The 14,586-nt window shown below is 43.2% G+C and overlaps 2 protein-coding genes across 13 annotated transcripts in view; one reads left to right on the top strand and one right to left on the bottom strand.

Annotated features, from left to right (window-relative positions):
• PRKCD (protein kinase C delta) overlaps positions 1–4,491 on the top strand; it is a 63,159-nt gene extending 58,668 nt beyond the window's left edge. For all 5 annotated transcript variants that reach the window (XM_058844645.1, XM_058844649.1, XM_058844648.1 and 2 more), the window contains one exon: positions 347–4,491. In XM_058844645.1, coding sequence (XP_058700628.1) covers positions 347–505 — 159 coding nt within the window. In that variant the 3' untranslated portion in view covers positions 506–4,491. The remainder of the gene's footprint in view (positions 1–346) is intronic.
• Positions 3,221–14,586, bottom strand: part of LOC131581968 (6-phosphofructo-2-kinase/fructose-2,6-bisphosphatase 4) — a 51,056-nt gene continuing 39,690 nt past the window's right edge. For 2 of the 8 annotated variants that reach the window (XM_058844651.1, XM_058844658.1), the window contains exons 13-15: positions 13,944–14,008; positions 13,430–13,507; positions 3,221–6,012 (exon numbers count right to left, since the gene is read on the bottom strand). In XM_058844651.1, coding sequence (XP_058700634.1) covers positions 13,445–13,507; positions 13,944–14,008 — 128 coding nt within the window. In that variant the 3' untranslated portion in view covers positions 3,221–6,012; positions 13,430–13,444. Of the gene's footprint in view, positions 6,013–10,580; positions 10,840–13,429; positions 13,508–13,943; positions 14,009–14,586 lie in introns of those variants that run through there. The other 6 variants (XM_058844653.1, XM_058844655.1, XR_009278234.1 and 3 more) reach the window with 5 other exon arrangements.

The following is a 14,586-nucleotide window of genomic DNA, read 5'->3' as shown; positions in this document are numbered from 1 at the left end:
TTTGGTTAATATAGCAAGAAATGTTGGTCTGATGTGTAAATTAATGCTGCATTGTTTTTGGCAACAGATGATCTTTGGGTAACCCAGTGTAATCTCAAATCCAGTTGGTTCTTCTCCAAAGCAACTTGCATTTGGTTTTTCTGTTGGTTTCCAACTAACACTAAGAAAGTGCCCAGTTATAATCTTAGTCTTTTTAAAATAGGATGAAATGAGATTTTATTTTTTCTCCCTAAAGCAGGGGAAGGAGGGAGGGAGCTAAAAGACTAACTTCCCAACATTTTGTATTTAATTTGTTCTAAAAGAAAATGACAAAGTTTGTCTCAAACTGCTTCCCTCTCTAACACAGAAATCAGCAAGTGACTACAACAACTTTGACAGAGAATTTCTGAGCGAGAAGCCAAAACTGTCTTACAGTGACAAAAACCTGATTGAGTCCATGGATCAGTCTGCATTTGATGGATTTTCTTTTATTAACCCAAAATTTGAACAGATCTTGAACAAGTAAGTCTCTGGCCAGCTGGACTTTAATGAAGGGTTACACTTTACAAACCCAGACTCCTAAGTGTTAATGCATCCCAACAACGTCGATACTTCAGAATTATACACGGTAGTGTGATGAATTGTGTTCAACTCCTGATTTATTGGCAGTGTTTCTATGCATGGTTGGGTTTAAGGTATGTGAATCATGTGCATTATTTTCTCTGTTTGGGAAAATGTAAATTCTGTTTGGTACTTGAATGTAGTTATGTTATATATATATATGTGTGTGCTGTATATTTTGCTCGAGAGAAGACATTGGGGAACAGAAGATGTCTTTTTAAAATGTGTTTGAGCCCTTTGGTTCTTTTATTTAATGTAACTCTCATTCATGGCTCTATGATTTTTAACTATATACAATTTAACTCAAGTTGTCCTTAAACTACAGTAAAAAATAATGCTTGGTCAGCCCTGATCACTTTCTTAAAATATTTGTTGTTTTTGTGAATTAAACAAAAGGAAGTGTCAGGCAAAAGCAGAGATTCCTTGTGTGACACCAGCTGCTGTGGGAAACTGCTCAGGGGTGCTTTGGCTGAAAAAATGCTACGTATTTATTCCAAGGCAGTGCAAGCATGAGACAAAGAGGCCTCAGCATCCCAGAGCAGCTTGATCCTGCCTGGGAATGTGGGGTTCTGCCACTCAATGCCACTTCCTGCTCAGAGCCACAACAATCACAGCAGGAGAGAGCCCAGGTAATGACTGCACTTACTTGTCTGTTCTTCCTGAGGAATTATTCTGTTTAACTGCAAAACACAAAATCCTTCCTCCTTTATTTGCTTGTTTGTAACACAGCAGCTGTGTTCCTCCTGATTGCTGTTAGGACACAAAACCAGATCCTGCTTTCTTGCAACACCTACTTCTGAATTTTGATTTTTAGCCATTAGTGATAAAGAAAAACTAATGTAATTACTGCAAAGCTCCTTCCAAAACCTTCACCTTGCAGTCAGCTCATAAAATTCAGGCTGAAGCAAGGTTTTCTGTATCTTGTAACACTTTGCAAAACATTACAAATTATTTGATTTTTCTCAACACTGAGCAGGCAGAAAAAATGTACAAGTGTCAGTTCACCCAAGAGTTATGGAATGCTACAGAACTCTTAGGAGCACCCTGGAGGTTCTGGGTAGTTTCAGACTGTTAATCCTGCTGCAAGAGCAGCAGAAAGCTGTAATACTTTGTAGAGACTCAAAAACAAAATAGACTGCTGCCTTTGTTCTGCTCCTTACGAACAGCTCTAGCTTCTTGTTGTAACTCAGGTAATGCCAGCGTGACTCAGGTGCCCGACTGAGGCTGGAAGGGGCAGAACACAGCTGGCATTTCCAAACAGCCAGGGCTGGCCTGGTTTACCTACCCCAGTCCAAGGGGAACAAGCAGTGCCCTGCGAGGTGCTGCAGGGAGAGCAGGAACCTGAGCTTTTCCCCTTCTCAGAAGCTACAGAGTCACTTCTGGTTGGCCATTTTTCACCAGAAAGTGATTCTGCTTTCCAGGGTGAGAGCTGGGCCCTTGCACCCAGGCAGAAACACATTTCTAGGTAAGAAGTTACAAGTATGAGTGCCAGCAGCAGTGGGAAGCTGTTACAAATTTTAAGTAGCAGTAAGTATTCCTTGTGGGAATGCTGGCTCCCTGTGCTTATCTGCTTTGTTCTGGAGTCACAAGTGCCAGATCTGCTCAAGAGGCTTCACACAGCAGCTCCTTCAGCTGGCACCTGAGGTATCAGGAGCACCTCCTGCTGCCACAGCTGTGCCCAACTGCACTTGTGACACAGGGGCACAGTTCCCTTTCCTCTGCAGAGCAGCTCCTCCAACCCTCCTCCACGGGAGCCCTGTCCTGTCAGCCCCTGCACCACTGACACCTCCTGGCAGCACAGACACAAAAGCTCCACAGCCTGGGCAGCTCCTCCACCTCCTCTGCAGAACTGCTGCACCCCAGGGGCACCTGTGAGCACCACCTGGGCTCACTCACCCATCACCTCTGGATCATCCTCATACTACAGAAAGTTTCAGCTATTAAAGGATTTAGTTCAGAAAGCAGCCTAAAAACTCTAAAACAAAGAAGTTACCTGCTCCCCAAACAGAAATACACAGTAGAATTAAAAAATTATGAAAACGCTCCTCACCTAGCAGAGAAGAAACAAGTGGTTACCACCTGGGGGGCTGCAATCAGCAAGACATGAAAATGTGAGTACATAATTCTAGAAGCCCAAAGCATTAATTAATTTTGTCCTTGTCATTCTGAAGGATAAGTACCCTTGCAAATTTAATGCCCTCCAGCTCCCCTCTGCATACAAACTTGTACTGACAGGCAGCATTTGGCTGTTGGTTTTCAGCTTTTCCAAACACCAGCACCATGTTCAAGAAAATGTAAGAACAGTGTAGGTCTGAGAGGGTGGAGCAGATCTTAATCCCAGTGACCAGGTAAAGCTAATAAAGTCTTACCTTTCTCCTCCATCTGCAATCCTGGTATGCATTTATTTAATCTTCCAACTTCTTCCTCCATTATTGAGTTTCCTACTTGAATCATTTGTCACAGTAAAGCAACCACAGGGTGAATTAGTTTAGCTCTTACATTTATATCTAAACTCCCTAAACTCAGCTTGTGGAAGCTGTGGAACCCTGCTGAGGCTCAGGAACACTCACCTGGCACTTCAGCCACTGGAAATGGACATGGAAAGAAACACACATCAGTGCACCTTGTAGCATTTGATCTTTATTACTTGGATCAAAGGTCAAATGATTACATTTGTCTGAAAGATCACAACAAAGGCCAACAATGTAAGAAAGGATGGTTTAATCCCATTTGAGAGACTGCATCTGAGCCAGGCACACACAGAACACAGGCAGTCAAATGGTACAAACACAAAGGTCAGGACAAGGGTTTTCCCTTCCCCTGGCAGTGACTGTTCTGTCAGGAGTGGGGGACACACACTTTTAGAAAGTGATTAATGGCAATTCTTAACTGTGCCTTCCCAGAACAGCAGTTAGGATTACAGCCTGGGAGAACCCATCACTCCAAATCTACATTCAGCTCAAATCTACATTCATCATCCACACCTGCTCTCTCCAGCCAGGGTCAGATGCAGTCACTGATTTAGTACCTTCCTACCCTAGAACCAACAACTTTTTTTTTTCTTTTTTTCCTCTTCAAGTATCAGCACAGTAGTTTATTTACACTTGTATACAACTCTTTTTACTGAACACCCATTGCAGTAAAACACTCATCACAGTATATTTGAAAGCAGGATATAAAAATACCTACTGTACATAGAACATGTAGCCTCAAGGATGTTACAGCACCTCTGACAGATCAGAGAGGTAAAACAAAGGGGCAGAGGAAACACTTCAAGCCGTGCTTGTCAGCAAAGAGAAGCAGCCCCTGGGCTCAGCTTTCACTGGGGGAAGCATTCCTGCCCACATTTCTTCAGCCAGGTCTGAGCTCACAGTCTGCCAGTAAAATCCACTTCTCTAATGCAGCTTCCTGGGATTTTTACAGATAAATCCTGACATTCTCAGTGTAAAAACTGTTTAACCACCCCTCCTGTCCCAGCAGAGGAGTGAGGGCTGCCTGGGGCACAGCCCTGCTTTCCCACACCACAGTGGGAGGGGAAATTGCTCCTTCAATTGGGCTATAAAGGTGGCCTTGTTAACCACACCTCAATAAATTCACTTCTCCGAGCAGTGCCAGGGAGGCTTCTCTCCTCACCCCACAACTATGGACACAGCTGAATTAATAAAGGTCTGAAATGGCATTACCATAACACACACACACACACAAAGCTTTAGACAGCAGCGCTTGAAGCAAAGTGTTCCTGGTCATTCTGCACCCTCCACATTCCTCCTCTGAAACAGAACCCAGCAATGCACTATGGCTTACTTCCAAAGCTGAATATATTGCTGAATTTAGCTTATTAAAAAAAAAAAAAAAAAAACACAACAAAAATCACAACAGCAGCACATTATTGTATAAACCCTGCACAAACAAAAGACAATTTAGCCCTTGCCTGCAAAACTATGTTACCAGGGCCTGGTATTTCACACAGGAATTCAGGAAAGAAAAAAAAACCAAAACAACAAAACAACCCAAACAACTCACATGGTAAAAGCTCAATTAATTGGAGAGAATCTTTAGAAAAAAACAGTCCAGCTACCAAAGAATAGTTTCTCCTCATTTCAGAGCTAGAGCCAGCAGCAGTGCTGGCAGCTCACTTCAGTTGTCTGGTAACACACATACAAAATACACTTTGATTTAGTACAGTTAAAAGGTTGTGACCTTGACAGACACAGAAAATTCCATTTTTAGCACTGGAGTTTCACTAGGTGTAAAAGAGCAACGAAAAATTGGGATGATGGAAGGTGCTTAAAAACAAAACAAAAAACCCCAAGGCAAGTGTGCCATGTTAAAAATTATTTCAGCATTTACCTGGTGTTTTTGTTGCATGAGCTGTTAGAATGGTTAAACTCACCTAACCTTTCTGTACTGTTTCCTGATGTACGTATTAAATGTGGCTATAAAAGAGAAACATATACTATTATGTTGAAATTCATTCCAAAAGTTCTCTAAAAATATAATGACAACACTAGCAAGACAAGCAGCTTTTCCAGCCCTTGACAGGCTGAATCCTTTTCCCCTCCCTTCCAGACTCAGAGAAGCTGCTCATCCCCTCCCATAACTGCAGCAGAAAGGATGTGACTCTCTCCATCTCTTGATTCATTCCCCAGCTGTCACTCACACTCATGTCTCCCAGTGCCCTCCAAAATACACCTGCTCTCTGGAAAGTGTTAAAATCTTGCTAAAACAGCGGAATTCCCCAGGCAGCAAATCCAACTTTAATGCTTTGGTTTTTCCAAAGGGAACATCTCCCTTGTGAATTTCAGTAACATTTGAAGTTGTGGCTGGCAAACCAAAGTTCAATTTAAAACACAGGACAATTATCAGAGCTGATGGGCTTCCCCATTTAAAGCAGCTTTACAACATGAAGCCTCCAGTGCTCAAAATGCAGAATTTTGCCCAGGTTATATACGCCATCAAAAAAACTCCATGTAATTCTAGGCAATCATTCACAGTAAAAATAAGAGCACTCTCTGAAAAAACACTTACAAAAGAAAATAAAATCTAGTTAAAATCTGACAGTAAAATCAACACGGGCAATTAACCACCTTGCATTATCCACGGACGAACAGTAAAAACCCACTGAAACTGCACAAATTTACATAAGAAAAATCTAAAACCTACTCTGCTCTGCTTCCCACAATCTTTTCACTGATACCTTTTGAGTTATCCACGAGCACAGGTTTTGTCCAAAGAAGTGGAATCACATTCGAAATGTCTCCAAGGGAAGGGGAGGCGCGTCCATCCCGCCCCGCTCCGACACCGCCGGGCCCTGAGCTGCTGGAGGAAGGGCTGCCGCCCCAGGAGCTGCAGCTATAGGTGCGTGGGGACTGTCCTCAAAGCTTCTTCTCTCGACCTATTCACACCTACATTCTGCAAATTTAAAGACAAATAAATAAAAATAACATTTTAAAGCAAAGGTCTCACAGGCAGCCATGGCTTTTGCTCAGCACGCAGCTGTTACGTGACGCAAAAGGGGAGCAAGTTGTAACGCTTCTTTCCTCAAAACGCTCTGTAAAACTGCAGGAAAGGTCCCAGCCCCTGGGCAGGAGTCAGAACCAGGCTTGGTCCCAGTGCCAGGAGCTTTACAGAGGCCCCCAGACACCCAAAAGCAGGATCTCTGCTGCCAGTGAAATGCATCCCTCAGACCTGTATCACAGCAGGTCTGGCAGGACGGTTGATCCCTGTACACCATATGCAGGTCTCAGTGTTACAGCTTTTAGACTATTGTTTTCCATTAACCATTGTTTAAACCACATTTTTCTAACCTACTGTTTCTCCCAGTCTTTATGCATGTAGTGGAAGGAAAATGAGAACCCTGCAAAGGTCATAAAAAGGAATCAATAAAATCTTGAGGGAGGTGAAGCCCGCCTCTCCTTGTTGCGAGCACAATCCAGGAAATAATTCCTTAACACCAACAGCTATAAAGCCAATCCTGATCCTATCTGTGATTACTGGAATTACTGGAAGAACTCTGAATAACTCCCTGAAGAGCTGGTAACATCAAGTGTTCCCTGAAGAGCTGGTAACATAACGTTTAAATGCACTTTGGGATACACATGGCATGTGGCAGATGTCACACTGACATCAGGGAATGCTCCAGTGGTTTTATAACCACATTTATTAGAGTTTACATTCAAAACAAGTCTCTGCAGTCCAACTCTGGGGAAAGGAGAGTCCCATGAGGGGCCCTCTCAGCACATGCAGACACACAACTCCATCAGTCAAAACTCACCAACTCAAAAAGCAATTCAATCCCCTCCCCAACCCCCATTTCTAGATTTTCAGCCATTTCTTATGAAAGCAGGATATAAACAAGCAGCACCAGATTCTCCTTGGAGGTTGGATTCTGCCACCATTGCTCTGCCCTTACCAGTTCTCTTAAATCCACATCAGCCCTTTCCTTTGCATCAGCCTTCAAGCCCTTGGGTAAACCCCCATTTTCCACACACAGAGAAAATGCTGCTGGACAGAGTTGTCCAAGTACTGGAAATCTCTGCACACACCAGCCTGACCCACTCACATCTCTTTGAAGGAAAGCAAAGCAACAACCCTGTTTCAAAAAGAAGTTTCTGAAAGACACATCTCTTCTGCAGCAAGGGGAAAGCATCAGTATCTGCTAAGAACACGAGGAGTTAGCAAAACAAGTCATATTCTGCATAGTTATAGGGAAAAAAAAACACAACAACAACAAACCAAAGGAACATGATGGCATTTGGTATGTTTGTGTTTTTCTTAGCAACTGATGCAACATACCCAGAATTTCCCTGGGACTGCAGAGAGGTCTCCACAGGCACTCCCAGAATACAGGCTGAAATCTTTTAAGCTGAACATCTGATGTTGATTCAAAGAAAATTAAATGGAGCATGAAATGGCACATCAAAATGCAGGAATCCAGAGGTACTGGAAATTAGTCCGCAAGCAGCAAGAGCTAGACAGCTCAAACATGAAGCTAAAAGGAAATGAGGTGATTAAGGCAAGGCAGAAGACACAGCTTATTTCAGTCAGTGAGAGGTATTGGACAAAAGCAGCATTCTGACAACTAACACAGACCCAAAGGGAATATTGATAAGCAGGCAAGAAAGCTGAAAGCAAAAAAAGCTTGAATTTGAGCAAACACGAAGAGGCTGTGGAAGCCAAATGTGCTGGACTGTCACACTGGGATAAACTCTGATGAGCACCCCAAAGGGCTTCATGGCACAAACACAACAGCCAGCAGTGAGACCAGATGAACAGGGCTTAGAAAGGGACCAATATCCTCATTAACTGGAAGTGGATTCCTACTGATAGGAATGCCATTAGATGAGATGGTGGCAGCTGGGACTGTACCCACTTTCAGAACAGCCACTGGCACTGGGAGGGAAAAGCCATGCAACAGGGACAGTGCTGCTGCTCAGAGAGGTGACAGAGGTTTCAGCCTTACTTTTGGGACCATAAGGTGTCCCTGCAACTGCCTGGCACCAAAGCACCCCTGGACAAACAACCATGCTGAGAATAGCCCCACACCAGCAGCAACATGGTCTGGAGAGCCTGGGAAACACAGGAAGAGGAATAAAACCCACACAGTTTTCCCAAATACTATTTCTACCAAGCCATACATCCTCTTCTTGGCCAGCCCCAGCAGCAGCTTGCTGCTTCCAGAGCCTGCTCCTTGAGGCAGGAGCAGTCTGACCCTGCCTTGCACAAGAGTCCATCTCACCCTGGAAAGATTCAAAGTACACAGAATAACTCAAAAACCCTCCTATACCACTGCTGCTGTTCTGATTATGCCCTGGCCTTTATACATTTTTTTCCTACAGGACAGGGCCCGTGCTGTGGACCCTGTTTTCGGTTTTACTTTGACTCAGCTACCCGTGATCCTCACAGCAGAACAGGAAGATATTGCAGAAAGGCTCCCACAGGCAAAAGGAGGAACCTCTGGAAACAGGAACCAGCACAGGCATAAGCACAGAAATAGACAGCACAACATAAACATCCAGCACTCTATCAGGCAGCTTCCCCTCAGCAGGCTGTTCCACAAACCACCGACGCCTCCCATCCAGCATCAGGCCTTCCTTCCACTGACAAAGCAAGGGCTGTTGAGCAATCTGCTGTAAGAAGAGATCCCTTAGAGCATTCTGCTTTCAAATATCCACTCACTTTTGCACACATCAGCACAGTGAGTGCTGTGCTCAGCAGAGAACAACATGCAGACACAGCCCCAGGAAATCTGGCTGGCAGCAGCTGGCAGGAATGGAGGGTCCTGGGTGCTCCTGCTGCTGGGAAGCAACAGGTCCCTCTGCAACCTCCACCAGCCACACGCCAGGCAACCTTTGCTTTTCTCTCTTGGCCAAGCTCCTGCTCCTGTCATCCCTCCCCTCAATTTTCTCTGACAGCCCCAGCCATTCTTTTCCAACCAGCAAAATTCAGTTTTTCCACAGCAGACACCTGCACAGATTTTGACTCCATCAGAAATGCAAGGTATTTCACTTCATTTGGATGGTATTTCCTTAGCTGTGGCCTGTGGGGGTGACAGCACTCCAAGCTGTCTCCATGTGGCTCCTCAGTACCTGACTATGGCCAGCATCCCTGTGATCCCTCAGGAATGTTGCCTCAGCTGTCAAGTAAGAGCAACTGGACTCACTGTTGTGAGCAAGGGGGTACAGCAGGCTCAGGTGCTCCTCCCGGGCACCTTTCACAGCAAAGCTCATTCCCAGACCCTGGAGCAATTAAACATGGAAAAGTGGCCAACCACTCCTACATCACAGTCATAACAACAGGAAAATGATCCAGGTTCTCCCAATTTCCACCCAGGGACAGTGGTTTAACTAAACACTAAGCACCACAGCAGGAGGCTCTCTGGCCAGAGGGTTATCTGGTTATGGCAAACATTCTCAATTGCTATAAACTTCTGCAGACTTCAGCACAATTTTAGAAGTGCAGATATGTAACCTTTTTTCTTCCAAAATCCTGGTTTGGGAAAAACATACCACCTAAGAACCTAACAGATAAAAGCTTTCCACAGCCTATAGTCCTGCTTACTTTCACTACTAAAAGACCCCCTTGGAAAGCAGTTCTGAGGCTCAATGTTTTTCTGCCTTTCCCTGCCTCAATGCTACCTGCTCCATGGCACAGGTACTTCCCACAGCTTGGTGGTGCCCACAGAACACCAGGGGAACAGCAACAAGGTACCACATCTCCCACAGCCCACAGTCTCCTCCCTCCTGCAAGAGGCTTTCCTATCAAAGTTTGGGATTCATGCCCTGCTGGTTTGAGATCTGCATCTACTGGAGCCACTACCCAGCTACACAATCCCCTCTGGCTGAGTTCCTGTTCTGGAATGGTCAGCACTGCTTATTGGAGTCCACATAAAATCTGGGTACACAGCAGCTGGGGCAGAGCTTTAAGTGGTCCATCACCCACATCCACACAGAAGCAGGAAAAGAGGGAATTTAAAATCCCTTCTGCCCACAGGCAAACCCTAAGGCCTGGTTAATGCAGAACAGCTGTTAACAAAAGTTGTCTATTAGAAACATTTATTGCTGTTCTTTGAATAATGGTTCTGGAACTAAGTGAAAACTTGCTACCCTGCTCCAACAGCACATCATTAATTAGCACATGCAGCACACTAGTGCTGTGGATCAGTGGGATTAGGGATTTACAGTAATTATGGGTGTTATTTTACACTACATGGCAGTCCAATCACTCCCAAGGGCCCTGAAACAGATAATACTGGTGGCTCTGCTGAGCAAAACAGATTTTGACTTTTCTTATCTCACACGGGATGTTGTGTTTCATGGCTTTCATAAATACACTGCAACTAACTAACACTAAATGATTGCTGGCTGTTACAGTAAAGCTTAATGCTGCAGGATATTTAAATTACAGCAATTTACAAAACCAGCATTCCAGTGAGAGCCGATCAAGGTTTGATAACTCATCCACAATAAATTAGCCAGTGCAACAGTTTTATTGTAATTTGATAGATGTTTTCAAGTCAAGCGCTGTACAAACATTTGCTCTGGGTTATGAGTTTGGTTTGGGTGTGGCTATTTTTTTTTTTTATTTCAAAGTGATTGGCATGATTAGTTTTTCAATTTATTCTGAAGTAGCAGGACGAAAACAGCACCCCAAGTTCAATAGTTGATCAGCACACAGGATTCACTGATGAGCAGGGACTGTTACAAGAGCGTCCTCGGTAGGTCTGGAAATGTCTACATTCTGTATAATAATAAAAATACAGAGAATATTTATCATGCAGCAGTAAGACCAACAAAAACCACTAATCAGGTCCCTTCACAAGTACACAGCTGGGTTGATTGAGAAGCAGAGATGGTTTCAGCCCCCCACGCCCCAAGAATGCAGCAGACTGAGAGCCAGTCACTGTCCCAGAATGAGACAGCACAAAAATGTATTTACAGTAAAAAAAAAAATCTTTTGAAATTTTCACAGTCCTCTGAGGAGCAATTAAATACAGCTCCCTTGCTGACAGCACTACCCAAAGCTCAAGTCAGTCACATTTAGGGGGAAGTCTTTTAGAGGCCCAAGCAGAAATCCACCTTCTCACGTGCTTCAGCACATACACATCATCTCACTGAGAAACTTTCAGTGTTTCGCTGGATATGCCACATGCTTCTGTGCCAGAAGAAGGCTTTTAACATGTGTTCCTGTTATAGGCAACATAACACCTCTAACAAAATAAAAAATATGTTCTCAGACACCTTAAGCATTCAAGGCTGATCACACCAACTATATCTCACCTCCTTTTGCAGAAGCTGCAGAAAAACAATGCAGCACTAAATTCAAAACCAAATGAAACCAAGACGCCAGTGCAGCCAACCATGTCAGGAATCACATCTGCTATAGCACCACCTCCTGCAAATCCAAATCCTGTGCAATTGGTATTCTCCCTCCTACCACGAGAGCAGACCATGATAAACTGCTCTGAAGTTCCTTACAAGATCCATTTTAGGCCAAGCCATTGCCAATTCTTTGAACTTCACACTGATGGGTTTCATTAGTCTTGCCTCTTCTGCACTGTGGGAAGCCAGCTCACCTTGCACTAAAACATCTCCCTCCCCCATGTCCCCTCAACAAAATCAAAAATGGGATCTAGTAGGAGTAATGTCCTCTCTGTCATTCAGCAACTAAGCCAGATGAGCAGACATTTCACCCCAGCACTTGTTTTCTGGCCCAAAGAAGGGACCCAACAACAGCTAAAGCAACTCCCCTGAATTATTTTCTGTAAAAGACTATAGACTCCTTCACTGGAAAAGGTCACAACTTCAGCCACTACAATGCTGACAAACACAAGGCTTCAATCTGCTCCAGACAAATCACCATGGTACTCTGAGGTTCACACATGCCACAAACAAACACCCCGGAGCTGTGCCTGCATTTCTGCCATGTGACAAGAGACGTTTTCAGCTGAGCCCAAAAGGAGGGCACTGTTCTGGAGCACAGACAAGCGACTGGTGGGTCACAGAACAGCACACTGGGCAATTCTCAATCCAATAGTTTCATTGTTTAACAATGCTGTTATGTGAGACTGTATTTAATTAAATGCTCTGACTTCAATAGACTACTTGAAAACTTAATTTTACAGAAGTAATTAACATTTTCATAGGTGATATAAATGAAAGCTTTTGAAAGTTTCACAGTCCTCTGAGCAGCAATTAAATGCAGACAGGACCAACTTAGTCCATCATTCAGACCCACTACCTGAACATATTCACCAGGCTGGGTTTCCTTTGGGGCAGAGCAAGAAGAGAATTTGAGGGGTTTTTAGGAAAATGCCACTACTCTTTTTCTTTCTCCTTATAAAATTCATTCACTCAATTTATTTCTGTTCAGATTAGTCTTTTATCTTTGAGCCCACTGCAATGGATGTGTCTTCATGATCCTCTACATTCACCTGAACAGAGCCACCTCTCAGCAGTGCCAGCATGGCCACATCACTTGCTAGAAATGTGGAGAGTCACCTGGCAATTCAGGCAGAGCTTTCCCTCTTGAAATAAACACCTTCAGATAGAGGACTAGCATTTTCAGCAACATTTTAGCAACCTGTAAATTCAGCACTGATATTTTTACCAAACTAAAGATGTTTATCTACATTATTTAACACAAATAACCTAAGACACCCTCAGGGATTTTCACTGTGCTTCTCCAGCTTTAGGTACTGCAAAAACACAAACTGGATTTCCTAAACATGTCAAATCAAACTAAGATGCAAAATGGCAAAGCAGAATGACAAAGCAGGAAACGCAGGAGCGAGGAAATAATGCAACGCAGCTGTTGAAAACATCCAAAAGGCAGTATTTTCAGAACTTAGAATACCATTAAAATAAAACTTCTTTGCAGAAGAATTCAGCAAAGAATTCCAGCATGAATTCTCCACAAAAGTGAGCCCTCAGTTACAAAAGGCACTTTATGTCATGTGCCTTGCTGAATACACACATAAAACCTCATTTCTCACTATATTCCTTTTCACCATAAACTGTTGCCCTGAAAGCCACCAAACACAGCCCTTTTTTTCATGTTATCAAACTGATTTCCAATTCACCAGTCGGCACTGCTCCTAACCTCAGCACAGAATCAGTGCCATGCCTGGTGGCATGAGCCTGAGGATCTGCAAGGGAACCAGAGGGCTTTAATCATGACACATTTCACACAACTTTGATGATAAAGAAAAGGAAGAGCTTGGCACAAGCAGCAGAATCAGCCTGAGCTCAGGTGGACACTGAGGAGCACAGAGAGCCTGACGCAGGCAGGACACAGAGCTGCCGTGGACTGACATCATCTCTGCACTTACATTTTACAAACACGCTCAATTTCCTTCCCCCGGTTGTCCTGCTGTTTCCTGAGATCTAGTCTTCCTCTCCAGCTTTGGCTTAAAACACAGGTGACATCATCAATTCCTCTTTTTCGTACAGCAGTGACCACAGTGATGAAAAAGCTGATGATTTATCTCCCCAGAATAAGTGTGGCACTCACAACACAACTGTGTACACCTACTTCTGCTGAGTGACAAAGCCTGGCAGAACTTTATACAGTTTTTAGCCTGACACCACATCTTCAAATCCTTATTTCTCAAAGACAAAGTATTCCAGCTAGAACTCACATAGAAGATAAATTCAATAAAATCATTTGCTCCCCCCTCACAGTAAACCAGTAGCAAAGGTTATTACGTAGCAATGCTTATTTTATAAAATAAAATACACTAAAATAACAGCTGTGTTATCAAATCAATTCTAGCCACAAGGACAACAAAAATCAGTTCAGACAGTACATTACATTAAGTTCTCCAATTTGAAAAATATTCTTACCTCAGGTTTATCTCTGTGTGTGTTTACAGCTTCAACATTCAGAAATATAGATTCTACTTTACATCCTGTTGATAGAAAACACATTTTTAGATACGTCTGCTTTGAAAGGGAAGTTATAATAAAGATGCAATCTAATTTTGACATGGTGAAGGTTAATCACTTTCCCCTTCTGATTTATACCAGAATTTCCTGAATTCTGAAGAGCTAAAGCTACAGAAATTAATCTGTTCCACCTGGATGAATATTATTGTCAGTCTAAAAACAATCTCCTCATCTTAGCTTTTTCAATATTTTCCTTGAAAAAATATCTTTATTTCTTTTAAACATAAACCAATGTTCAGTGAGAAAGCTTTTATTTGCAACTTTTTGTGTTTTAAACACCCTGGACTTCTGTATTACAGTAAAATTCTAAGAAGATAAAAGCTGCTCTCATTTCTTAAACATAAAAACAATTACAAGAAGGTAAAGTGTGTTGTCAGCAATCCCTATCCCTCTATATGTGCAAAATGGTTTTAACCTCAAGCTAAACAGAACTTCAGTTTGACTCCTGAACAGGAACTTCTGCTTTACATTCAAAAACTCAAAATGCCAGTGACATAAGAAAAATTAAACAGTGAGAAGAAACAACTATTTTCCAGGTAGT

Source organism: Poecile atricapillus, chromosome 9 (assembly GCF_030490865.1).
Source record: "Poecile atricapillus isolate bPoeAtr1 chromosome 9, bPoeAtr1.hap1, whole genome shotgun sequence".
In the NCBI taxonomy this organism is placed as follows: domain Eukaryota; kingdom Metazoa; phylum Chordata; class Aves; order Passeriformes; family Paridae; genus Poecile; species Poecile atricapillus.
This window is presented reverse-complemented; position numbering and strand designations above follow the sequence as displayed.